Below are 27394 nucleotides of genomic sequence, written 5' to 3'. Positions count from 1 at the left end.
CACGCCGGCCGGCCGGCAAGCGCGAGCAGCCACGGGGGCGGAGCTCCGCATGCCGGCACCGGACGTACCCAGCCGGCTCCTGCGTCACGCGCCTCCGTCACCGCCTTGCCCCGCCCATGCCCCGCCCATACCCCCCCGGCGGCGCCCCCTTCCCGCGTCCGTCGAGCAGGGGCACCGCGCAGGCGCAGCGCACACAGCCGCAGCGGCACCGGCTCCGGCGGGCGGCGGCCCGTCGCCGTTAGCTCGCGCGCTCCGCGCCGCTCAGACCCAGGCGGCTGCGGGACCTCGATGCGCTGCTCGGCGCCGGTTCGCTCTGGAAGCGCGCCGCCTGAAAAAGCAGCTCTGCACTACCAGAAACTAACTGATCGCCAGCGTGGGGCAGATAGAGCGTTCCGGATTGCTTACGTGGGAGTTCTGCTTTAAACATGCCAACAATCGTGGTGTAATACACAGCCACACGTAGAGCGTGCGGGGCTACGCCCGGGAGTGAAATGATGGTGCCAAACGCCCTAATTCGCCTAAAGGCCTTTGCACAAAGTAACTTCACGGCGAACCTCTCCGTATAAAACGCATCACGTAGGAAAACGGAAAGGGGACAAGTTCTCTTGCGTTCCACCAGGCTGCCGAGCGCTGCCGCAGCCCCAGCCTCGCAGCCTGCCCCGCCCGCGGCAGCGGCGCCGGCCGGGCCGGGCCGGGCCCCGCCGCGCCACCCGCACGCCTTGACTCAGCAAACGCACCCAGCCGCCACCCTCACCTCCCGGGCCGCCGCCCGCCGTAACAGCCGCGCCCGCCAGCGCGGGGCACCTCGCCCCGGGGGAGGGCGAGGCTCGGGGGGGGTGGCCCCGGTGGGCGTGGCCTCATAAAGGAAGGCGGGCTGCGCGAGGTTCGGCCGCCGCCCAGGGGCGGGGTCTCCGGGGGGCGGGGCTCGGAGGGGTCCTTCGGACGTAGAGGAAATGCACGCGGCGGCGTGATGAGGTCAGACGTCGCAGGCGGGGGTGGGGCGACGGCAGCGACGGTGGCGCGGGGCGGCGGGCACGGTGGGCCGAGGCGGCCGCTCGGGCCATGGCGCACCGTTACCTGCTGCTGGCGCGGGGCAGCTGCCGGCGCCGGGGGCTCCCCGGGGTCCTGCTGCAACAGCTGCTCTGCGGGAGGGGCCTGCTGGGGGCAAGGCCCTGCCTGGCGCAGGTGAGGGGCAGGGCACGGGCCCAGCCGGCCGCTCCCTCGCCCGTTGGCCGTAAGCCTGGGGGTTGGGGGAGGCGGGAGGGCCTCGGTTGCCATGGTGATGCGCGGCCGGCCCCGCCGCTGCTCGGGACCCCGGAGTGGGGGGAAGCGCCCTGCTGCCTGGGGCCGAGGGCTCCTCGCTGCTCTCCGCGGCCTTCCCCGGCTCGTCTTCACCCCCTTCGGCGGAGGCGGCCCCCTGCCTGCTCGGTACCTGCCCTTCCGGGCGGCGGGGAGCGAGGGCCGGTGGATGGGCGGGAGTGCGGCGCCTCCTGGCCCGGAAACGGCAGCCAGCCTCCCTGCGGGAGCACCCCCGGGCGCTGCCGGAGCGGCCGAAGGAGAGAGAGCCTTTCTCGTCGCAGGAGGGTGAGGCGGTGCCTGAGAGCTGTTGCTGCTGCACCCCTCCGGTGTTGCCGGGTTCCCAGCGGGTTTTCAAGTCATGTGTTCCACCTAACTCAAAAGCACCTCCATTGCTTTTTCAGGGTGATGATTCGCGGTAGGTGGGTTTGTGGCTGTCTGCACGAGGTATCGGAATTGGGGGCTGAGCGATTTGTTTGGGGGTTTGGGTTGTCAGTGCAACGATAGCGTGCCGAAGAAGAGAAGGCAGGTGGTCGGTTGTTTGCATTCCGGGATTGCACGGTGCAATAGTGGTATGGATTTGAACCTACTATTTTAGTATTAACTGATAAATCGTGATGGCTGGGTGTTCATTCTTAGTAAAATGGTTTAGACTGTCAGCTATTATATGTATTACCCTTGTTGTCAACCCTAACGTATCAGAGGAATGACAGGCCTATGCTGCTGCTTGGGAAAAGGGAGGTGCTTAATTCCTGCATCTTTCAATGGCATCTTGGGCAGGTTGCTTAATTTTTCTCTAGTGTATAGCGGAGAAAAATTGCACCTTTGTAGGTATGAAGGTTATCAGTAGGATAGCGATAACTGTGACATGAATACACATAAGGATGTTATAACTTAGTCCTAAATATAAATGTGTTTTGTTTTTAATGTTGAATTTGTGTTTTTGTTTATTCAGAGCTGAACATCATTACAACAATGAATAAAACACTGTTAGTAGTTCTGCTCATCTGTTAGGAAACTAATTCTTGTTTCTGTCAATAATATTTAATGAGTTCTTATTTGGAATGGAATATAGGAATTACAAAGGGAACTTTGTGTTCATCCTAGCATCTGGGTGTGTGTATAGATAGGAAACCAAGGAATTTTGTTTTCATAAAAGCCATCACTTTTTTTGATCTTTGTTTAAGAAAAAAAAAATGTGAGTAACTTGCATTAAGTTAGATTTCTTTACCAGCTTTCTGTCCCCACCCCCCTCAACATGCTTTTATGTAATATTTTGGATAATTAAGACTTTTGGCTTCATTTTATTTTGCTTGATTTGGAACTTTTTTAATGGATATAGCTGTAAACTTGTAACTTTCTAGAATTAATGGATTCTTGATCTCTTGCTTACATAACTAAGCAAGTGGATTTTCTGTTCTTGCATTGTGTAGCCTCAGTTTTTAAAAAACGGATTACATTTACAAAGTTTTTGTGAATTCAGTAGTTTTGCTTATTTTAAATTACCTATTTTATTTAATATTGGAATCGTAGAGAGGGCTGTTCTTTGGTGTTACAGATGTTGGGTTATACTCTGGAGTAGTAACACTTTCTGGGTTATTTTAACTGTAAAACTGACCTTTGTGTACTTTGCTTATCTTGAACTTATGTCAAAAAAAAGTCTTGATTTTTAGGAAGATGTCTCAAGGTTTGCCTGAAAAAAAAAAAATGGGTTTTTTTGCTTTATATGCTGTGACAGTTCTTTCGTCTGTGACTGAGAGAAGCTGGGCAGAGTTTCCTGGTAGATAGTCCAAAACAGCATCCAGTCAAAACGTGCTTTGTTTGCCTTCCCTCTGCTTGGGCAGTGGGTGTGCTTGTATCAGCTAAGCTTGCTGTGGCATTCCCATTGCCAGCCAACCCAGGGACAGGTCCTATATCAGGATCAATATGATCAGTTTCCATGCTGATGATTTACAGAGTCAAAAAAACCCAAACTGAAACACCCAAACCCAAGCAGCTGTTACCAGTGTAGTGTGGTTCTAACAACTTTTGCATTTGTGAAATGCTACGGTGAAAGGACACTGCGTGTTTCAGTAGATTGACTCACCTAGATCTGTTAGTAGCATAAAAGCACGCTTTCCAGACTCAGTCAGGTGACTTATTGAATGTGACATGAAGTCACTTGATCCCCTTTCTCACAAAACAACTTTAAAACACACAGCTCTCCGCATATTAACTTGACAGGTCACTATGCATTTATTCATGGAATTTAGGATCTGTAGAGACAATCCAGCAACAAACCAGTTCCATTATTCGGGTCTGCCCCAAACCTCTACCTGCTTACCCTTCTCTCTCCTTTGCTCCCTCCTTCTCCTCCTCTCCCTCTTGCCCCCCACCCCCCCAACCTGATTAAACTATAACTTAATTCTGTAATAAACCCATGCTGGTCTAGCTGAGCCAGGCAATTGGATTTGGCTTACTCAAACTTTTCTTTTAAATGTGGGCAGGTGCTTTATTTTAGTTGGAGTAAAGGCTTCTGAATATTCCTGTCTCTTTATAAATAAAAAGTAATCTGAGCTTGCAGAATAAATAACTCCCAGATTTTTTGGTGTTGTAGGAGACCAGTGACAAAGAAGAGAAGCCAGTATTACTGGAAATGTCTTTGAGTTTTATCTGTTGCTGCAACATTCACTACCTGTTTGTATTTGAACTACAGATGGGTTGGTCTGTGGCAAGCTCTTTTTATTTTGTTGCCCACACAGATGCATCCCACTTCTCCTAAAGCTTCTTCTAGGAGCACAGATGCGATTGCTCATGTTGGAGGTCATAGTGTATTTGATCTAGTAGCTATTCTGTAGGTTAGCTGCTCTCCAGACTATATGCAATGCATATGCTTTTCATGATAAGTAAAATATCCTCTTGGATTTTCAGTATCAGACTTTATTCAAAGACATGCAGTGGCACAAAATAACGGCTGGATTGAGCAGCCTGAGAATTCTTAGCTCAGTCTACAGCTAAAGCAAACAAGGACGTTTTTGTATTCCTCTTGGTTCCAGCAGGTGGAACTGGTTGGCTGCTCAGAATAAGTCTAATGTATGTCATCATTTAATAAGGGGTGGAGGGGGAAGCTCCCAGACAGAAGGCTTCATGAGTTAGAATTCAATTAGTGGTATGTCAGCATTCCTAGGGTGGTCTTAGCATGTAATCTAGTATCCTACAAGTTTGTTTAAGATGCAAAAATAGGGTTTTTCTACAACCATTGTAAGTTGACTGTAACAAAATTGCTATGGGGATGCTAACATTGAGCTTTCCTTCACAGATGTAGTCCTAAAGGTGTTAGTCCGAGATGGATGTTTGCATGGATACCTTGAGTCATGTTCCTAGGACCTGTTATTTTCTGTTATTTGTTAGTGGGTTTTTTACTATTTCTCTGGCTCTCAAGGTAAATAGCTTCTACTCAAAAAAGAACAGGAGGAGACTGAGTCCCTCTATGGAGCAGAAGGGAATGGAGGCAGAAGGAAAGTCAGCCTGTGGGGAAATATTGATATGAATAATACTTTTTTTTTTTTCTCAGAAGGGGATAAGTGGGAACTTTATCTAAAATACGTCCTTCTTGAAGAGAGGGGCTTGATTTCTCTGTAATAAAATGGCAGTTTACTCTGTTTTTAAGTATTCAGTTATGATACCAAAAGTTTTCTTAAGAATTAGTCATTTAAAATACTTGTATTTCCTTCGTTGCACTTAAATGGTGCATAACAGTAAACCATTAGTCTTAGAACAAGATGTGATAGACTTGGGTTTGTTGTGTTTTTATAACTGGATCTTTACCTATGTAGGGGTTTAGGTTTGCTTTTAGAACTGGCATTCCTCCTCTGTGTTGATTTCTTAGTTGGACATTAGAATTGTCTGCCATATCCCTTTCTTTTGGGTTCAAGCAGATCTTTCATATTCAGCAGTTACAGGTTCTTAACTATTTGGAAAAAGTTGCAGTTCTTTAACAGAACATCATTCAGTACTGTGTGGATCACGCTTATACAATCGCAGTTAGTGTTGCACATAAGTGTCAATCACCTGGTATTATGAAAATTTTCCCATAGGATCAGTATATAGGTATTTAATGTTCGTAGCTTGTAGTGTTTCCTGCTTGATTTTTCTCTTTTTAATACAGAATGTTATATTTGCATGCAAGATGCAACTCTGCTCTTAACATACAGAGTAAAAAAATTCCTTGCTGTAGAAATTACCCATTTCATTGACTTTTCCTTTTCCATTGTTGTCCTACGCTCTGGTCCACAGCAGTTATTATGAAGTCTGTTGTAAAGTAATATCTGACTTGTTGCAGTTCAGGACTACTAGAGAGCTTGAAGATTTTCGTGTCACCTTCTTGTTGCTTTATATTTCTTTCTCATCTTTCAGCTGCATGAAAAAGTTACCACTGGAGTTACTACTGACAGAAGTACTGTCTTGGCAAGTGTAATTGCTGCTTGCAGAAGGCTTTTCTCTCAACCTCCCAAAGGTGATTATAACTTTGATCAGTGAAGTGAAGCAGACTGCGTTCCTTGCTGAGGACTGCACTTGTGTGCCATTTAGGTTTATTGTCTGTGGGGAAGTAAGTTCTTGTACTAACCAGCCATTAATCTTGAAATGGAACACTGATTTATGGGTGTTTTAGGAGCTATTAAAGAATGACTGCGGTTTGCTCAATTCTATGCTATGCAATGCAATCTTCTGTTGAACTAAGCTTGTCTGTCTCTGGTTTAAAGGATAGCTTTACTTCAGGTTATTAAATACATTTGACATTTTCTTGTCAACAGTAGTAGATTTAATTATGGGAACCTGGTAGAGCTTTTCAACAAAAAGACAAGAACAAAACCTTTTCTGCAGTCTATATGTTGCTAGCTTCTTTGCTGTTGTATGCATTCAGCTTGTGACCACTGAAGTGTAATGGCAGAATTATAAACTAAAAAACAATTACAAGCTCTTTAATTCTTTCTTAATAGGATTTGAAAAATATTTTCCCAATGGGAAGAAAGCTAATGGAACTAAAGGTACAGCTGGAGAGACAAAAGGTACAAAAAGCTGCTTGATTTTGGTTCTTTTTGTGGACTGTGTATTCATTAGGTTAGATTTTAGCAAAACATTGTGGGTTCAGGTTTTTTTGTTTATTTTTCAGGGAAGATGTTTCTATACTAGTTTAGTTTAAAAGTGCAAATCGATATATTTTTATTAAATGTTATTTTGCTTTCATATCATGTGTATCTTCTGGAATAACATTTGCTTTCTCTTATGCTTCTGTTGGAATGCTGTCCTTAAATCCTTGTTTTAGTTTCCTCTTAATTGACATAGTCATGTGTTCAGAGATTCTCTACATGTATAGCTCTCAGCTTTTCCTAGAGCAAACTAAAATACCCATTTTATTCTGTGGAATAACCAGAATTGTCATTCTGGGTGAGGATCCAGAGCCAACTCTTTAGGCAGGACCAACCATGTAGCCTGCTGCTTGAAAGAGGAACGAGTAGTGGCAGTGCTAGAAGGAGCCCTGTCTTTACAAGGAGTGGGGGTGAATCTGGAAATTATTAGCAATAACAGCCACTCTGTTGTATCCGAAATCTATATAAGGCATCTTCCAAGGAGAAGGAGATGCAGCAACCCTGTGAGTCTCTTATGAGAGCAGCAATAGGAGCAGCAGTTTTCCTTCCACTAGGCCTTGAATAGTAAAATCTAGTGTCATGCTTAGATGCACAAAGTACCAAGCTCTCAAAAGAGCCAGGGTTAGAAGGAGCGTGTGTTAGTGTCGTGCACTATCTCGTCCTCTTGAGTATGTTGACATATGACATTATGCTACACCGTGCAGGCACCTCGTGAGTTGGATGAGTAGAAAAATGATTAAGATGAACTCCTCAGCTGCAGCTGGCTGTTACTGTGCTGTGCTTGTCTCTAGAATATTAAAAAGGATGCCAACCTGTGATATCGCCAAACCCGGAGCTTTAAGAGGACCATAGTATGGCTATAGGGGTGAATTATGGGAGAAGAAGGTGTTACTTAGAGCCTGTGGTGTGGGGGTGGTTTCTGGGGTCTTTTGTAGGTTGTTGTGTTTTGTTTTGTTTTTTTTTTTAAAACCCACAACCCAACCCACCCGCATCCTGCCCCAAAACCAAAGAAAAACCCCACCAATCCCCCCTCCCAACCCCCAACAAAACATTTAGAGTAATCTTGTGAATGTCTTGGATTAGTGCAGTAGAAATAAGTTTCATGCAGTCTCTGTAACAGGCTGCTGCTTATATTTGGGACATTTCTCAGTTCTTGGTGCCCAAGTGTCATTAGTTATACAATTAACAGACCTCTTTTCTGATCATAACTGTATGAGATAAAAGTCTTTCTGTCAGTTAATGGACTATATATCTGTTTTTCTATGGAAAATGCGGTTTCTCACATCCTCTAATTATTGTAGCTTTGCAAACAAGTTCATTTTTCAGAACAACTCTTTAATTTTAAAAGTAATAAAAACTAGTGTGAGATTGGTATAAGGTGTAAAGATTTATTTTATTTTTTTGTTAGAAGCAAAGCAAGCTAGTGCCCGACAGCCTAGTGGGACTGGTAGTGGAGGAGGTGGCAGTGGTGGAAAAAAAGGTGGCAAGAAAGAAGAAACTAACTGGTGGACCAGATTACAGAAGGTCTTGACTTTAAAATATCTTTATGGTACTAACTGTCTTGTCCGCATGAAATAACCTTGCATGTTTTTTGCTTTTTAGGGCCATATTCTGATTGCCTAAATCCTCCTTAAGCGTCCTGTGCCTAGTATTTCACAGTAACTGGCTCTAGGTGGCTCCCCACTCGGTGCCTTTCATAAATAACAGTTTTGTATATACCTCAGAGGCATCCAACTCTGGTTCAGGAACATTAATGGAGTTTTAAGCTATATGAATATGGTTGCTAGTAGTCAGTATTCTTGTAGTGGAGCCTCAGGCCTTTAAAGGCTATGTGTTTTGTTTCAGAATGCCAATTTGTAAAACTTGCTGACCACACAATGCTGGTTAAATGTAGTTTACTGTTAGCCGTTCTGACCTTAATGGAATACTTACGTGAGTTTCTTTTGGAAATTTACATCTATTGTCATTAGCTGTAGCATAAAATTGATAGCATCTGGCAGTACAAGAATATAAAGAATATTTTTCCGATTTTACTTAGTGGGCATAATTTTTTTCCTTATTCCTGGGTTTTTCCTGTTAGTTTTTTTTCATTTATTTTCATAGGTCTGGCACATAGTCTTGGAGGGCGGGGAAAATTGTTTTAGAGTGGAGAAAGAAGGGTCATATATCAAATGGCAAAACTTTTTTTTTTATAAAACTAGTTCATAGATCAAAACGTAGTTCAATTACTGTTTGTAAAAGACTTAAGATTTTCCACTAATAATGTAATTCCTCAGTTATATCTGAAGTTACTAAAGCGTGTTCATACAACAAAATACAGCTTTGTTTGACACTCTGTGGTAACCTTGAGGGCAGGGACCTGTTTGTTATGTTCTTACTGTATTAACAGACTCTCAAACCTTTTTTCTCCATTTCCTAGGGTGACATTCCATGGGATGTCAGGGAGTTCCGGATGTACGTAGTGGGAAGTTCTTTTTTCTGGACGATGGTTGTATATTACTTCTTCTTCAGGGTCCCTGGGAGAGAAATCACCTGGAAAGACTTTGTCAATAACTACCTTTCTAAAGGAGTGGTGAGTAGGGAGGGGAATCAAAATGGAAAATCAGTGTGCTGAAGATGCTTGCTTCTGCCTCCCTGCTTATGCTTGTATTCATGTATCTGTGGAGTGAGAACTGGCTCAAGAGTAACTTTTGAGGGAGAAGGGGAACAGCTTTCATCTTAATCAGTTTCTTGATCTGATGTTCTGGGTGGCTGTATGAAGATTTGTATCAGTTCAAGAGAGGAGAGGGAATGAGCAGCTCAAGACAGAACTTCTTTGTTGGATAGCTCATGTTGATGCTAGTTTGAAGAGGCAGTATAACCACAGTCTCTCAGCATATGGTCTTACAGTAGAGGTAAGCTGACCTAATGGCTTACGCAGACACGCAAGCTGCCCTCAGAAGAAATTTACTCCTAACCTTAAACGCTTCCACGAGCCCACCCCCCCTGAAAAAAAGTGTCCTGCTTGTTTCATGTCTTAAATCAGTTCCTCAGGGAATCTAAGGAGCAGCAGTGCAAACAGAAAGGTGGGGGTGGGGAATCAATCTCTTCCAAGGACAGTAAATTGGCATAACTGTGTTGTAGAATAGCCTCCTTTATTTGTTTTCTCCTCTGTTAGTTATTCCTTCCTTCTTATCTGGAGCCACTACTGGAGCAATCAATTTTATCATCGGTGTCCTATCTCTCTGTAGAACTTGGCAGCTTTCCACACTTGGAGTAATAGGTTGGTGATGCCTTGAGCTTCATGAGATCGAGTGTCTTACGCAGGCCTTTTCCACTTCAGGAGCCACTAGTTCTTGGCTCTGTTACCTCCCTGTTTGTAGCTTCACCTGCAGGTTAGGAAAACATTGGCTTGCTTCGTCCTCTAGGTTTCAGACATGGGATTTTGTGTTTACAGCATGCTTCCTACTCCTCTGTTACTTTGGTAAACTGCTGAACAGGTTGTTTCCTACCCTTCTTTGTCTTACTGATCTATGCAGAGCTGCTCTGTACGCTTTCCGCCTTTTGCCTAGACTGTGTCTTACAGTCCTGTTCTTAATTGACAATTATGTGTGCATCTTGTGGGGGGAAAAAAACGTACTGATTATATTTGTTGTAAAGCAGTAAGACAGTACCTCAGTAAAAAGTTTAGTTTACTGTTACAGGGAACAAAGCCTGAACCCTTGTTGCAGAAAAGCATTACGAAAGTGGGTTGTTGCACAAAAGCAAGTCTCTTGGGCCTTTGTAAGATGTGGTCTGGTTATTCAGATAACCTAAATATGTAGCCATCAAATGCTGTTGATTGCCATAGTGGTGGCTAGTTAATGGGGAGAAGACATCAGCACTACTGGGGTTATACACTTCTCACAACAAAGATGTTCAGGTAGTTCTGCATGAAGTCGGGCTAGATCTGGAGCAGCTTCTTAGCTCGTGTTTTGCTTCAATTCTGCCAGAAATGGCCATACGTAGTGAGTTCAGGGAAACCTTAGTAGTCTGTGTACAGTTCAGGCCCAACTTGTAGAACCATTGCTAGTTTTAGATTCTTTTAAGATGCTGAAACCAGTTCTTTTATGGAAAGAGGAAGGAAAAAATGGGAAGAAATTTTAGTTGCCTTCTGACGAGATGCTGTCAAATTCAAGAAACTAACCATATGAAAATTCTTCTATCAAAAACAAATGCTTAATAGTGCAAACCTGCAGCTCAATTCTTTATTTTAGTTTATATGGTATCTGTTACCTCAACTAAATTCTTTTTTATCTAATTGATGTTATTGTGTTTAATATGGTAGCATAGGGAGTCTTTTATATTAGGGAAAACAATTGTAAGAGCAAAGTTAAGTTTTCCCTCATTCTGTTCAGTTTGTTTTGGTTTTGTTTCGGAAGCTGCTGCAAGAGTTTGAAGTTGTGTGATCTATTGCTTTTGGTGTTTGACCATTGAAATAGTTGAACAATACTTAACTATTTCATTGTACCTGTTATTTGAGCTGAGGTGTGTATTGCGCTTTTCCCTTGAAAAAGGGTATGAGGTCATCCTTTCAATGTAAATTCTAATGTGCCAGTATTCCTTGCTTACTGATTACGTACATGATTCCTCATGCTGTTCCTAATGGCAAACTGTAGATTGTGGAACCATCCTGACCTATAGCATGAATTTTATTCTCCTTACTGGAAAAGAGAACAGGTTCATATTTGTTGTGTGTAGCTGTTAGCTGTGCTGGAAATGCAGTGACTGTACATTCTAACACATAACAAGTTCTGTTCTTTCCTCCTGCAGGTGGACAGACTTGAAGTGGTGAACAAGCGCTTTGTTAGAGTGATCTTTGTTTCAGGACAGTCTCCTCATGAATGGGTAAACGCTTTTAATACATATACATGAGGCATTAGAAACAGCAAAGCAATCTTTTTAGGTAAAGTTTGATGCAGAAAATTTGGTCTGGAACATTAATAATCTCTTAATCTAAAACATGTGTTCTGCCGTACTGTTAACATTATCCTACACTGTGTGTTTTTCACTTTACTGTACTGTTTGTTTTGCCACAGATATCTTAAAACTATGGCAAGTAGTTCCTTTCTAGCATCATGCTCTTAATACAAATACACAAACAGGAAGAATGAGAAATTGCTGAAGGTTCTGTATTTTTAACTGCTGTTTTCCATCTTCTCAAGAAAATCCCAGACTTAACTGTACCTACTTTTGGATCTTTTCTGTTCCAGACTGCTTTTAGTCAGTTATTTGAAAAACAAAGAGAAATGTTTAACTTTGTCTCCACTTGATAGTATAGTCTTTAAAACTATGCTGAGAGGTCTCATTCTTGAGAAGAGTTCTTATTTCAGGGAGTTACTTTTCTAGTAGCACAGTGAGGAACAGATTGATGCAGACAAAAGTTTTCCAAAGAGCAATACTCAGTGGCAGGGACTTATTTAAAAACTTGGGAAAAAAAAAAAATCTCATATACAATGTGGAAAATTTAGAAGAAGCATTAAAGAAACTTTATCAGGTTACCTCTTCCTAGGTGGTGGAGTTTTTTTTAACTGACTCTCTGAAAAGAGGTCTGTAAGTCCCTCTGGGGTAAAGTGAAATCTGCAGCAATTACTTCATCAGTGGGTTTCAGTGTGACTTATTTATACACCTACTCCTTAGCCCACATACCACCAGTTGCCTTAGTTTCTCAATCAGTTAATACTTAGGATTACTCTTTTTTTTTTCTTTTTCAATATTAGCGTAAGTAAGGGCAAGTCAGGCAGGTCATGGTGCAAAAGGGGAGATTCTCTTGAAAAACCAAATCTCAACACTGTTTGAAAGTAATGTCAGGATTTTTTTTCTGGTATGTGATACAAGTTCATGCTGTCTTTTGTGACGACAGCTAACTTTAAAGCTAATATGGACTCCAAAAGTAGATAATTGCCTTTCTTAATCAGAAAGGCTGAGACCTTCAGGTGAAACAGTAAATTGTATGGCTGCTGTGTTTGCTGGTTCAGTGCTCTGTATTACTCTGACTGCATAGCTCCCTTCTAAAGGTTTGTTTACCTACTCTCCTTCCGTTTGTTCCTGGAGAAGTTGCCAGCATTTCAGTCTATTTAAAGTGTCCCAAAACTATTGGGTGTATGATTTCTGTAGAAGCAATGACAGATACAGTGTATTCAGGTTGGTAGGCCTTAGATTTATTAGGTGCATCTTATGTTACACATTTTACAAGACAACTTAAACATGGTCCGAATCTGTTCTGAGAATTGCGTGTGTATGTGTTAGAAGTGGCTTGTAATGAAGCTGAAATAAGATAGGGCACTTTGTGGTGATCTCTGCTTTTTTTACAGCAGTACGTCTGGTTTAATATTGGTAGTGTGGACACTTTTGAACGGAATCTTGAAACCGTGCAGCAAGATCTGGGAATAGAAGTGGAGAACAGATTGCCTGTCGTCTACTCAACAGAGAGTGATGGGTAAGAGGTTGCTTTAAAAAAAGTCTCTTAATAAAAAATGGTTGTGTTTACAGTAGAAAAGTAGACTTGTAAGACATGCACCTTATGCTTCACTAGGTGGCAGTATTATCAGAGTAACAATCATCTTGGTTTTATTTTTGAATGTTGATTGTAAGAGGAGCTGTTCCGTACTTTGTCTATGTAGAAATCCATATAGCTTCTTATTATATAAATGTTTCTGTTTACAATTACTCCTGCCTTCATTTAAGCTCTTCCTCCAAGTGACTTGTACTAAAGCAGGAGTCAGCCAGGCACAGCAGTAGAGCTCCAGAGATGGTACTTGTGCAGATTTTTGAATGGACAAAACATGTCATAGAATTGCAGTATATCGACTGAGATATAACAGGCACCACTTTCTGCCCATAAATTCAGAAGTCAAAATCTGTGGCCTCGCAAAAGGCAAGAAATTGGTGATTAAGTAAATCACACTATCCTGCCTGTTAGCAGGAGCTGGAAGATGCATCACGCTTTTAATCTCTAAATTGGTTAAGAAAAATAGTACTGACATGGGGTTTACGGCATTGTTGCTTCCCCAGTAGGGAATAATGGCTCCAATACTAGATTTGTATTCTTTGTATTAGTCTTATGTAGCCGAGTTGTATTGACTTGGACTTTAGAAGACGCTAAAAGTGCTTCTCTGATGTGGATGTCTGAATGGCTTAGAAGACAGATGTAATCTTGTATCCCAAGAACTGATTTCTTTTTGATCCAAGTCAGCAGTTTGACAATGACTCCTGCTGGTGTCTGTGAAACAGGTTTTGTACCATCAGGAAATTCAGCTTTGGGTGTTGCAGCTCATATCACTAATGATAAAGGCTTGTTTGCTGCCTCTCTTGTGTTTTTTCATTCTTGATACTGTGGTGTGTGTGTTTTCAGGTTTTGGGGAAGGAGGGGAAAGCATGGTTTATTTCTGCAACGTTTTTTGCCAAGCTGTTGCTGCCCGTTTGTCTTGGTGGCAACAGGAAAAATGGCAGCCTTAACCCTGGGCCATCCGACTTCAGATAGAGGTTTTTTTGTTCCCTGTTCTTCTCTAAATTCTCTCTGTCTCATTTCTGTGTTTCTGTCTAATGGGGCGTGCTCTGAAGGACAGTCCATAAATAAACCTGTTGAGCCTTTATTTGAACAAAACTTGGAAAAAATGAGTGGACAGGGCAATGCTATGCTTGTGCGAAGAGGCTGCATGTCAGCCTGAGGCTTCTTGCAGCAGACTGGGAAAAGTATGTCAGTTCCCATGTCTTCAGCCTCGCACAAATTTCTTACTTGCTGAACCCCTCTTTCTGACCACAGTCTCTCTGGCCCTTTCCTCTTCAGTGTCTGTTCTTCAGAGAATACGTTGCCTGTAATTTCTTGCTCTGCCCCAGAAATGCCACAGGAAACAGGAGAGAGCAGCAGTTACATGATCAGAGTACTGCTGTTCCCTGCTGGATCAGAATCTGCTGAATGCCATAGGATACGGAAAAATCGTTCTTTTCCTCTTCATCCCAGAAACACAGGATATCAGTAAAGCCTGGAAATCCTGTGCTCACTTATGGTAGTGCTTCTTTTCAGCATTTTGTTTTTGCTAAGTGTTGGGAGAACCTCTTGTGAGCCATTCCTTGAAAGTCTTGCCGCAGAAAAATCTGTGCAGTGCTCAGATACTATGATAATGAGGACTGTGTTAGTGTTAGGATTTTTGGCTATAGCCTTGGGGAAGGGAAATAGAGACATTGAAAGAAGAAAATGTAAAAATTGAAAGATCTAAGGGAAGAAGAGCGAGTATGTATTTTGGAGAGAAATTTCTGCTTGAAGTTGTAGCATACACCACTTACATGCTACCTAATGCAACTTGTTTTGAGAATATAACCATTTGCATAACTAGTCCTGTGAATTTACCTTTGAAGGGCACAGAAAATGAGCTACTTCTGTTCATTAGGTAGTGCAGTTTTCCCCTGTAAAACTCTTCAACGTCACTTGATGATGTGCTTGGTTTAAAAACAAACAAAAATCAATACAATTTGTTTCCAAATTTATCTTGGTTATTTCCTAGTGTGAACAACCTGCAAAAATGTAAACATTGTAAGTTAGTAGAGTATTAGTCCTGAATTTGTTTGCTTATGATGGAACCAACATTTTGTATGTGTTAAGTGCAGTAATGGATTTTTGTAATATATGTGGTTTTCTGCTGTGTTTTGTTTTTTCTCCACAGATCATTTCTCCTGAGTTTGCTGCCTACAATCCTGATTATTGGTTCTTTACTGTACACATTAAGAAGAGGTCCTGCAGGATTAGGTCGAGCAGGGCGCGGAATGGGTGGACTTTTCAGTGTGGGTGAAACCACAGCTAAAGTCCTTAAGGATGAAATAGATGTTAAATTCAAAGATGTAGCTGGCTGTGAGGAGGCCAAATTAGAGATAATGGAGTTTGTTAACTTTCTGAAAAACCCCAAACAGTATGAGGATCTGGGAGCAAAAATTCCAAAGGTAAGGGAACGCTGACTTAGCAGATAACTACTTTATTCTTTTGGTAGTCCTCAGTATTCTAAATTGTACTAGGAATGTTTACATACGCAATGCTTTCCAGCTTCTTCCTTCTTGTCAGAAAAAAAATAAATGGGCATTAAGTGCCAACAGTATAACTGTGGTGCCAGAAGATTTGCCTTGTGCAAAACTTCATCTGTTCACGTGGGTCAGAAATGATACATATGCATGTGTGCCATCATTCTAGTATATAATTATTATAGAATTGACTTTTGGCTATGCTGTCATGGGAGCCTACCTGATGACATACCTTTTTTTAATCTATCAGTCAAAGAAAACACTGTTCCTGTAAATCTAAGACAGCATGGCAATGTTGCATTTATTTTTTTTCCTTTTGCTAGTGTAAATGAGATTAATCTTCAGTTTGTTTCCTTGCACAATTTTGACTGTGGTGGAAGAGGAGCCAGTGGACTTAACACCATAACGTTTAGACCTTTTTAAGTAAAAAATTTCATAGGCTTATATTATGTTTTCTTCATGAGGAAAATATACCTGTTTCTCTTGCAGGGGGCAATTCTGACAGGTCCTCCAGGTACTGGGAAAACACTTCTAGCTAAAGCTACAGCTGGAGAAGCTAATGTACCATTTATCACAGTCAACGGCTCAGAGTTCTTAGAGATGTTTGTTGGTGTGGGTCCAGCTCGAGTAAGTCTCTGGCCTTGCTCTTTTATTTCAGTATTGGTTGTTGAAAGGATGTTGTCAAGTTTGGGAGGCAGTTTGATTATAGCTGAAGTTTTCATCTAGGCAGTTTACTTACAAGTGATGCCAGATGCTTGTCTAAACACAAGAATCATAGATGTACCTTTCATAAAAGGAACTAATGCAGTTCAGTATCTGGTTGCAGGCCATTGGAACCTTAAGTGTTTATTTACCTCTTTGCAGGAACTTAAACAAAACAGAACTCTCTAAGCTCTGCTCTGAAGTAGATTTACTATCTGGGTCAGAAATATGTAACTCATTTGACTACTGCTATGGGAATGTCTCCTCCTGCTCTGAATCGTTCCTATTTCTTTGAAGAACTTTTATCCTCTTTGTAGTGTCAAACTCTTAGAAATAAATAGTTGTCCGGGACACGCAAATGAGCTTCTGATTGAAATAGGAATCTGAGGGTCATGGAGATAATGATTGATTTCTGGAGGTCAGGTGATTTAAGTAACTAAATATATCTGTCTAACATTTTTCATGGTCTTTGCCTTAACTCTCTTAACATGTTTTTAATAAGCTCTTCTAAGTGGAGGGAGTTAGCTCTGTTCCAGTACCTCCGTTTTTCTTCAGTTATTTTTTTTACTACAACTACATTTCAAACATGCAGTTTTAAACCTATCTTCTCCTGCCTAGGAAGGAAGGATACTTAAATCTGCTGAAAAATACTCTATAAACAAGTTACTGATAATATTTTACAAATGAGGCAGGTAACACCAGAAAATAAGTTTCCTCATAATGTCCAAAATTATACTCCATTTCCAACAGCTCATATCTTCATACCTTCACCAAACTCTAACCGTTTTGTCTTAAGCCTTAAAACGTATACTTCATGCTGACGCTATTCTGAAAAATTTAAGATTTGTTTGCCACAATTTATGCGAAAAGACTTAAGGAAGTGTACCATGGTTTTTACTCACGTTTAAAAACTAATTCTGCTAGCATGAAATGGTAATGCTTTAGGGTGTTGACTTGAATTTGAAATTTGACAGGGAATGGCTTTTACCAGACACATATACAGTTTTCTGTCCTGTGAAAATTCACAGGAAAATTCATTTTGACTAAGTTCTTTTGAAGCCCTGAAAAACTGCAGTTTTCACTTATGTTAGAGGTTAGCAGGTAAACTTTCCGAGATTTGGTCCTTAGTTTGTCACAGCTGTGCATGCATATGTCTCTTGCAAGCCTAGGTCTCTTTCAATGGTCTTTTGCTGGACTTCTTTCAGTAACACAGGTGGGAAAAGATGAGTGAAGCCAAGTAATTTCGGGTCTTCTCAAAAGAGAGAAGGGAAGGGGGGTGGGGGACACATGCAGATTGGCACGGAGCTTGGAACTGAGACAGGAGCTGTTCAGAAAGTTAAATGCTAGAAGCTAGTTGGGAGTGGAGGCTTCAATGAGGATGCAGAGAGACACTGGAAATGTGTAAGGAAACTGGCAAAAGGAGCTGCTGTGGAGGGGAGAGGGTATAGACAGAGTGGGGAAATAGATGCAGAAATGGCTAACAGGGTGAAAAACATGGATGGTGACTGAAAAAAGTCAGTGTTTGAAAGCCAGAGGGTATGGAGATCGTGATCATGTATGTAAGATGAGTGGGACTTTGAAAAAGGAAGCATGCAGTGTAGAAGGGACTTTACTGAGAAACAGTAAGAAAAACTGATCTGTATCCTCTGGGAAAGTATTAGATATCCTGAGGTAATAATGGTGCTCAAACTATATTGTCATTAGCTGTCAATACATATCTGAAAAGCCCCAAAGCAGAGTGACTTAACTTTTCCCTACTGGTTTATGCAGGTGATTAGCTTTTACTACTGAGTGAAATCTGTTGACATAACAATTGCTGCTTTTGCTATGAATCGAGGTTTCAACACAGTTGATAATTTCTGATGCTTGTAGAAAACAACATGAGAGTGTTTTCTTTTAATTTCCTATTAATTTAGTAAATAAGATAGTTGTTAATGATGCTAAATTGATTATTTGTAAATTAAGATATGCTAGAATTAAAACTGCTTACACAGCCTTGGTTCTTTTATTTTTTTTCTTAATTTTTTTAGTGTATATGCATTATAGTAATTTTTCATTCCATTCCTTCTGGAAAAATAGTTGTATATTTCTGGATCTCTGTCTCTTTGCAACCAAAAGGTAGTTCACTGAGCATCTGGCACATTTTCCTTGTTTATCATGTTCCTTCATGCTTTATTCATTGTACTTCTTTCAAATTCTGTTTACAAATCAGAGTGACTTTCTGTAGTAGAGCGGACTGTCCAAAATTTGCATCGCTTCATATTTGCTGTATATTGTTTGTCATCAGAGAAGCTTCTCTAATTGCATCTCTAATGTAGAAAGTAGTAAAGCTCTGACCTGTGTGCAATTCCCACTCGGGTCAAAATTCTTCCAGAATTTTTCATTTCCTGTTTGCTCCAGTTCGATTCCTCAGCTGTAGATCTGTTAACTTGCTGAACTGGTTTTAATGAGGCCCTTCAGATATATTTGCAAGCAGAGTAACATTGTAATGTTGCATCTTAAAGCCAGTCACATTGTGCTGTATCTACTACAGTAGAATTGGATAGATAATATCTTTACTTATCTGAAAGTCCAAAAAAAATTGTCTGCTGTTTGCTTAGGTCTTAGCCATTTTTCCAAACTTCTAGAAGTTAATTTAGCCTCCAAATAACTGAATTCACCTCCAAATATTTTTTTCTAGCCCATGTAATGGAGAGACAGGATGGCTAAGAGTCAATATTTATAACAGCATATTGTTAGAGTACAATGGTAAGTGCTTGTAAGTAAGCCTTAAGCTCACTGTAGGAGATAGATCACCCTGTTCTAACTGCGGAAAAACTTAAAATCTTTTATTTCCTTGGTATGAAGAACGACTATGTGGTAGCACGCCTGTTCACATTCCAGTTCTGCTTGTAATACTGTGCATTAAAGAAGAGCTTAAAAGAGAAATCTTACTTTAAATCTCTGAAGTTTGGAAGCCTTTAGAGCTGAAGTTAAAGATATATTTCAATTATTCAGAAAAAGTGGTTATTTCTTAAGGCTTTTAAGTTGTTTAATGTTCTTAATTTATGGATTGAGAAAGGATTTGTGGGCCTCCACAGCAGTGCTTCTTGCTGAGTGGCAGCTACTTTACCATAGCCTTGAGAGCTGGCTGGAGGCTTTGGAATACTTATTAACAACCATACTCAATTATAGTGATGCTGTTACTGATGTACCTCTTCCCCTCCTACCCACCCCCAACTCTGAACAATTACAAACCAATGTGATGTATATTCTGTTCTCCTATTAAGGTTAGAGATTTATTTGCTCTTGCTCGTAAAAATGCCCCGTGCATTCTCTTCATTGATGAAATTGATGCAGTAGGAAGGAAGAGAGGAAGGGGCAACTTTGGAGGACAAAGCGAACAAGAGAACACACTCAATCAGCTTCTAGTAGAAATGGATGGTAAGTAAATATTTAATGTTGCATTATAATAGCAAGTATAAGTGAAAGAACTAATATACTTACTGGTTAACTAACCTGTTAACCAAAATTTGGGTTCTAGCTTAAATATAAAGTGAATGTGTTTGCTTGCTTCCTAAAATGAAGAAGTGACTCATTTTGCTGCAGCCTGATGTTTTGCTAAAATTTGTTCAGAAAAAAGAACCATCGTTCTGCATCTGATAACTCTTTGTCAAAGTAGAATAGGCAAAAAAAAAATTCTTCGCATGAGACCAGTCTGTCTGGGGAAAAAAACAAAAAAAAACAAATAAAAAAACCCCAACATTCCCCCCCCCCCCCCAAACCACAGCTAGCCATGCTGGTTCTGCAATTTCCTGAGCAGTTAATCTATTATTGCATTTTGAAGATAAAGCAGGATTTGATACAGTACTTCACAAAGCAGAGCCCAAGGCCATTTTTTTGCCTGTTATGAAAAGCTGGACAACACTCCAATAAATTGAAGTATTCTCAGCTTTAAGATCATTTGTTTAAACTGTCAATTCTTATGTGGCCCTGTAAAGCAGACAGTCTTTTTATTTCTTTTTTTTTTTTTTCCATGGAAACTATATTTACACAGATTTTCTCTTTATTACATTTCTTCAACAGGATTTAATACAACCACAAATGTAGTAATTTTGGCAGGTACTAACAGGCCAGATATTTTAGACCCTGCTCTAATGAGGCCAGGACGCTTTGACAGACAGATTTACATTGGTAAGTTTTGTCTGCATTGCTCTGTATTTCTGTGTTTGCAGAATACCACTGAAATTACTGCATCTATTTACATATGTAACTTCCTTGCACACATTCAATTAGAATATATATATTTATGTGAAAAGTAAAAATGTACTCTTTAATCTTAAAGGACCCCCAGATATAAAAGGAAGAGCATCTATTTTCAAAGTTCACCTTAGACCTCTGAAATTAGACACCATCTTAAATAAAGATAACCTAGCAAGAAAACTTGCATCACTAACACCTGGTTTTTCTGGTAAGTGACTCCTAATGCCACTGTTCTTCTGCATTTACTGTATAAGCTGCAGATATTTTCTCTCCCTACTACTTCTGGTTTTCTTGCACCTGATCTTCTGGATGGCAGTCTTATTTTATTTACTGGTGCAGCATGAAATTCTCCTTGCCTGTTTGAGCAAGTAGGAGATTTCTGAGAGTCTTAAGTTTTGTCTGCCTCAATCAGGTTGACATACCAAATGGCAGTTTCTTCTGTCTTCAGCAAAAGCAATCCAGAGACTTCTCATTGCTATCACTTGTGTGTGTATTCTTCCTTCTGAGGTCTGATTGTCAACATTTCTGGCAATTGCAGTGATGATGTTTAAACTAAGTTATCTGAATAGCATTACTGCAAATAATGTTAACAAGAAGTGGATGGCTTGGAAGCCGGTAATTGAAAGGATGTCCTGCAGAGATGCATCAAGATCTGAGCTATACTGGATCCATATGTAGGAAATTTATTCTGCTAAATATATACTAGTCTATGTATAGTCTGCTGCAGACAAAAAACTTATGGAAGGTAGGATATATCAAACAAGTACTTCACTGGTAATACATTCTATTTGGTAGCTGTCTACCTAAGAGAAAAATCCTAAAGCCTATAACCATGGTACTTGTTCTTAAAGAATTATGCTGTGTGTAATGAACTGTTTCAGAGAGCATTACCTTTAATTTTTGTCTCTATGAGAATCTATAGAAATCTAATTCTAGATAAGGTTATCTTTATGCTAGACTGAGAGAAAATTGTTGAAAATGATCGGTAATTCATGCCTTCTATGCTTTTAGGTGCTGATATTGCTAATGTTTGTAATGAAGCTGCTTTAATTGCTGCAAGGCATCTCTCAGATGCTATAAACCAAAAGCATTTTGAGCAAGCAATTGAAAGAGTTATTGGAGGTAGGTGAATGGCATCAATTGTTTCTCAAAAATTGTTATATGACAGGCGAATTCCTTTTTAAATATATGCTTTATATATGTTTTATATATAAAAATTATATAGAAAGCCACACTTTGAATCTTTCTCCTGTTCAAGGTTGAATTTTTTTCTCTCCTAAACACACTTGAGACTTCGAAAAGAAGTATCCTGTCTATATTGCTGACTTCTGTAATGGAGAAAAAGGGTAGGGAGAGAAATTTCGTCAGGATGCTTTTCTAATTTCTTCAAAATGGCAAGAGGAATTGCTGTTTGGATTTAGCAATGCTTTTAACTGCTGTTAGCCTGGAATAGTCTAGAAAACTATTTGATTTGATTTTCAAAGTGCAAATGTTTTATTTAAATGTTTGAATATTCTTAAGAACTTACACTTTGAAACTAGACAATCTAATCAAGGACAAGGTTACAGTAAAACCTGGAAGATACAAATTTCTAAAAGTTTTGGGTTTTTTTAAATTTTCCAGTAGATTGTGTTCCTGGCATGTAAGTATTGCTCCCTGTCTTTCAGTGGAGAAAGGTGTGTCTGAAACTATTAATCAAATTTGTTTTATAAAGGTTTGGAAAAGAAAACTCAAGTACTGCAACCAGAGGAGAAAAAGACAGTAGCATATCATGAGGCAGGGCATGCAGTTGCAGGATGGTTTTTGGAACATGCTGACCCACTCTTAAAGGTAAAGGAAACTGATTTGAACTAGTAATTTAATAGTAGCATGGACAGCATCTTTTTCTTTTCTTCATGCCCCCCACTCTTCCCCCTCCCCCCCCCCCCTCCCCCCAAATATTGAGAGGGTATTAAAATACATAATCTTGCAAAAGATAGTGTAAATGTGTAAATTTTAGAGTACTTTTTTGGTTCGCTTCTTGTAGCTTTCATAACTGTTTCTGACGTAGGTATTACAGGGTTTGTACTATAAACAAAGTGATCTTCCCATGAGTCTGCTTGCTTTGATAGCTGCTTTTTCTCTGAGGCTTTTGGCACATGTCAGTGGTTTAATCTTACCAGGTTATGCAGGTAGATGCCTCTTCAGGAATATAACTATAAAAATGATCATCTAGAGGCTGATTTTAGTTTTAATTTGCTTTTTGGATGCACAGCTTGACAAGTCAAAGATAAAGGAAAAAGCACCCCAATGTCCCAAATTTGCTTTAACATTCATAGTTTTGCTTAACTCTTGCTCTTAATCTCATGTGACTTTCAAGCTTAAAATTAATCTTGTACAATTTACTGCTGGAAGGGAGGACATTAGTAAACATGAAAACTCCTCCAGCTATTCAGAATACTAAAGATGCAGAAATGCTATGTCTGTTACAGAATACTTAAAGCCCAATGTATAACTCTAAAAGAATTGTGGATTTTCATTAAAAGATTCAAACAATACCATACAGTCTTTGGAAAAGATATGATAGTGGTCTTACCTTTCTTTTCCAGATATTCTAGTAGTTGTTATCCCAGTTTAGAGCCAGCCAGGGCTTTTAAGGATAAATCACAATGAGGGCAAAACTGTAAACCGAAATAATGTCTGAATTAAACTTCAAGGCTAAGTATGGTGTAAGTTGTGGTATTGAAAATCAAGTCAAACTGAAGAATGCTTCATGTTTTTTAACACTATTTAGTTCTAGCAGTGTGTTAATTTTGATTGTAGGTATCTATTATCCCACGTGGTAAAGGACTGGGTTATGCTCAGTATTTACCCAAAGAACAGTATCTTTATACCAAAGAACAGCTACTTGACCGAATGTGCATGACTCTGGGAGGACGTGTATCTGAGCAAATCTTCTTTGGAAGGATTACAACTGGTGCCCAAGATGACTTGAAGAAGGTGACCCAGAGTGCATATGCTCAGGTATGTGCCTAAGTGAGACTTTGTTTTCTTACAGTTTTCTTTATCTACTACCTAATGCTAATACTTTGAAAGGATGCAATTTGATCAGGTATGTCCCTCAAAAGCCTAGTTTCAAAAGTATTACATGAATAAACATTATGCTGTTGTTGTATGGAGATGCTGATGACTCAAGTATTTTATTATAGTCTTACAACAGGAGTCCATGCATTAGGCTTTGATTACTATCCTACATCTGCCCACAGGAACATAAGTGCTGCAGTTGGATTCAAATACATGTGGAGATTGTATACTTTTAAAATGGAATTTAGTGCACAGATTTGATCATCTGATCCTACTTCTACAGTTGCTCAGTTTGAAGACCCAATTCGGATTCACACGTGTAACTAAATCCAGAAAACCTTGTATTTAAGCACTGTTTGCTGTCAGTTAAAGCTTCTGAAATGAAGACATTAGTTTGTTTTTGTGTCGTATTAACTAGCGTAGATGAGTAATTTGAAATCTTATCAATGTAATGACTCACCTAAGTGTAGCTATGTGCTACACGTACATGCTTTATTCCATTTCCTGCATCAACACAAAAGATACCATTTTATAAGACACTCACAAGGTGAGCAAGAGAGATTTTAGAGTATGCTTCTCTTCCCCTCCACAACACTTACCCCCCAGCCCCAAACCACACTCGCTTCCTGGTCTCTGGTGTGCCTCTTGTTGCCCCAGTTCTGGAAGTAAATGTATAATGAAATCCTGTTAATGGTAATTTTATGGGATCTTCAGTGACTCTCGTTCAGTTTTAATTTAAAAAATGTTTAAGTATAGACTCTTGTTCATGTTAACCAGACATATTGTCTCCAGAGAGAACTGGGGGCTTAAATAGAAGTACTAAACTTTTCTTAAAGAAGCAGGTTAAGATGCTTGGTTCTAATGCTGAGATCTCTTTGAATTCTGAATGTTCTTTATCATACCTATATTCATCTTGCAAGGCCAAGCGGAGAAGTGCTGCTTTAGTAACCATCAAATTGATAGTGGCTATGGAGTGAATACATAAATAGCAGTTTGAACTTATTTTTGCCTCTGCTGGAGTAAAATGCAACTTAAAACATACATATTTGGTAACCAGAGGAGTCAATATTCAGTAATGAGTCAGGCAAGATAAGGATAACTTTCACCTTTATAGGGGATTGTCTTGGGATGAAGTATAGCATATGATTTTTACATATGATGGGACAAAATCTTCAAGAACCTCTACTTTAATCTTTAAGTTAACTTATTTATATGGGTGAGTGGAATATGCTAGACTTTTGAAGCATTTTGAATTGGAAAAATGTTTATATTTCTGGTAAAGGAAAAGAGTTTTACTGCTTAATGAGGGCTGAACTATTCTTCTGTAGTATCTTAGTATTTAAACAGCAAAGCATTATGTGCATCATGAGTAACCACCTTTAAATGGTGATATTTGTGTCCTTCAATTTAATCACTGAAAAGAAATAAGTGAAAGTCAGCTAAGGTATTTAGCTTAGGTAGACTTGAATTTTCAGGGGAGGGTTGGTTTTAGAGGAAAAGATTGGGTCATAGCAAAATGACTTCCTCCTGTCAGTATTGTTTACTGTATTTTACATCAACATACCCTAAAATCTTACTCTTTCTCCTTTTTTTTTTTCTTTTTTTTTCTTCAGATTGTTCAGTTTGGTATGAATGAAAAAGTAGGGCAGATTTCCTTTGATCTCCCTCGTCAAGGAGACATGGTATTAGAGAAACCTTACAGTGAGGCAACTGCCAGATTGATAGATGAAGAAGTACGGTCGCTTATTAACATTGCTTATGACAGGACATTAAGTCTTCTGACTGAGAAGAAAGCAGAAGTGGAGAAGGTGAGCATTACAGTATTTTTAGCTGCCAAGTTCCAGCTGGTAAGCTGGAATCTGAATTGGACTGACTAGATTAAAAATAGTGACTATGTAAGTATATGAGGAAGTTCGCTCAAAAACTATTTGACATAATTTTGAGAGTGTGTCACAATGCTTAAATAAGTAAATAGAAATCTCCTTTTGTGTTGGAACACCTCTGAGGTTCTCATGAATGTGATTTAACGTTTCCCCCTGCCATATGGTCAACACTCATTTGGAAAGTTGGAGGGAAGAGTCTGTCTACTAAAGTAGGCTTTAGTAGTCATACTAGACAAGTATGAAACTTAAAAAACCCAAACACGAAATACCAAGATTCCAATTCATTACGCTAAAAGGAGCTTTCTAAGAAGGGAAGTACATATAACTTCCTTTCTCTGAATTCCTTTTGAACATTAAATAAAAATAATCTTTCTACCACCTTCCTTCCCTGCCCCCTGGCTGCTTGTGATCTGCCTCACTGCAGATGAGATGACCCGTGTGCATATTCTCTCCCTCCATGCCAGAAAGCCTGATACAGCAAAAGGATAATTTTCCAGAACAGGCATCTGGTAGGCTTAGTGACAAGAAGGCAAGTTAGTATGGATTCAGAAATGGTGTTGTAGTAGGTCACAATCCCAAAAAAGATCAATTAATATGGTTTGTGCTGAACACTGTGCTCGCTGACCCAAGAAGGTTACAAACTAAACTTGTACGGTATTGTACACACTGGTATTTTATGGTGCTCTTTGGCTTGTAACAGCAGCTCTATTGAACCATCTGGTTTGATAGGAGGGGAACACTTGTTTTCATCTATAGCTTGATGTCTTGCATCAGGAGCCTTTTGGCAGCAGTGAAAGACTACTGTTCTGAAGCAACAATAACAGCAAGTGGCCAATAGAGAGGGCACTTTGCCAAGTCTTAGAAGTAGGATTAAAAAAATGGTATTTTTCTCCCTTGTGAGCATTTAGGTAGCAAAAATCGTGTATTAAGTGAACTCTGAGCAACGTGGTTTTTTCTATCAAAATTAATCAGTGCTGAATTTGGTCCCAAACTGGCTTAACAAACTCTTCCAAGGAAGAGAGCCAACTTTAGGTATTCTGTGTGTGATGTAACTTACTGCTATTCCAGGTTGCCCTACGCCTACTGGAGAAGGAAGTGCTTGATAAAAGTGATATGCTAGACTTGCTTGGCCCAAGACCGTTTGCAGAAAAGTCTACTTACGAAGAATTTGTTGAAGGTACAGGAAGTTTGGATGAGGATACATCACTACCAGAAGGCCTTAAAGACTGGAACAAAGAGCGTGAAAAAGAGAAAGAGGAGACAACAGATGAACAGGTTGCTAGGCAGATCAGAGGAGGGATGCCATTTTAACTGCAAAGTGTGTGGTGATGTTGACTTGCGCTCTGGAAGAGAAACTCACCTAGTTTGTACTTCAAAACAGAAAAAATATTTATTCAACCAAACTGTATTAGAAATGGGTGGAAGAGTGATCTCTTGTGATGAGATAAGGATATTCTGCTCCCAATTTACATATGTGGTACCATCTTTCATTTGTCAGCTGAAGAAACATACATTGGATTTGAGCTGCAGTGGAATGCCAGAACAGAGCCTCTCAAACTTTGAAACAGTTCAGATTCATGCACAAACTTTGTGGCACTGGTCTCTTTTTTTTTTTTTTATGTATGTAAGCTTACAAAAATTAAAAGTTTTTGATTATTCATCTAAAGTATACCTGTATGTGACCTGTTTCCAAAAAAAGAATCGTAAAAGATGCATTGTTGAATGCTTAGCCAGAAGTCTGGTCTTACAAAGTACTAGCTTTGCAAAACTATCAGCTCTTTCATCTGACCCTTTTCCCCTCCACCTTCCATTTTGATTTTAAAAAGAGTTTGTTTACAGAGAACTGCTATGTAAGTTGACAGTGAAACTGGACACCCACTTAAATATCTTAAAATGTTCTCATGGTTCAGTGTCTCCAAGTCTGAAACTCAGTTTGGCTCCTGCAGTTTTATTAGTCAGTTTTTTACAGAGTTCTGTAAGATATTGAACATATGAATGTGTTGTGTAAATACAGTTTGAGTCAATAAAATCAATACTTTTCTGAACAGA

At 40.0% G+C, this 27394-nt stretch overlaps 1 protein-coding gene across 2 annotated transcripts; it reads left to right on the top strand.

Annotated features, from left to right (window-relative positions):
* Window positions 1–1062: 1062 nt before the first annotated feature.
* AFG3L2 (AFG3 like matrix AAA peptidase subunit 2) lies at window positions 1063–27394 on the top strand. Of its 2 annotated transcripts, none has more exons than XM_059836097.1 (17): window positions 1063–1185; window positions 5692–5791; window positions 6276–6344; window positions 7834–7949; window positions 8845–8997; window positions 11217–11291; window positions 12761–12882; window positions 15107–15380; window positions 15945–16082; window positions 19427–19580; window positions 20223–20330; window positions 20482–20607; window positions 21411–21521; window positions 22114–22229; window positions 23202–23402; window positions 25076–25270; window positions 26414–27394. In XM_059836097.1, exons 1-17 carry the CDS (start codon window positions 1063–1065, stop codon window positions 26654–26656), a joined length of 2424 nt encoding a protein of 807 aa, XP_059692080.1. In that variant the 3' UTR covers window positions 26657–27394. The 2 variants fall into 2 exon arrangements, with proteins under 2 accessions (XP_059692080.1, XP_059692079.1); XM_059836096.1 differs by having other exon boundaries at window positions 12758–12882.

This window comes from Gavia stellata, chromosome 3 (assembly GCF_030936135.1).
Source record: "Gavia stellata isolate bGavSte3 chromosome 3, bGavSte3.hap2, whole genome shotgun sequence".
In the NCBI taxonomy this organism is placed as follows: Eukaryota; Metazoa; Chordata; class Aves; order Gaviiformes; family Gaviidae; genus Gavia; species Gavia stellata.
Note: the sequence above shows the minus strand (reverse complement) of the source record. Positions and strands in the feature narration are given on the sequence as shown.

What these genes read in the sequence shown, in the direction of transcription:
- AFG3L2 (XM_059836096.1), top strand. Translation starts at nt 1,063, where the DNA reads ATGGCGCACCGTTACCTGCTGCTGGCGCGGGGCAGCTGCCGGCGCCGG. An exon ending in TGGGAGCAAAAATTCCAAAG is followed by an intron (nt 15,381 to 15,944) that starts GTAAGGGAACGC and finishes TTTCTCTTGCAG; the next exon opens with GGGGCAATTCTGACAGGTCC. An exon ending in ACTAACACCTGGTTTTTCTG is followed by an intron (nt 20,608 to 21,410) that starts GTAAGTGACTCC and finishes CTATGCTTTTAG; the next exon opens with GTGCTGATATTGCTAATGTT.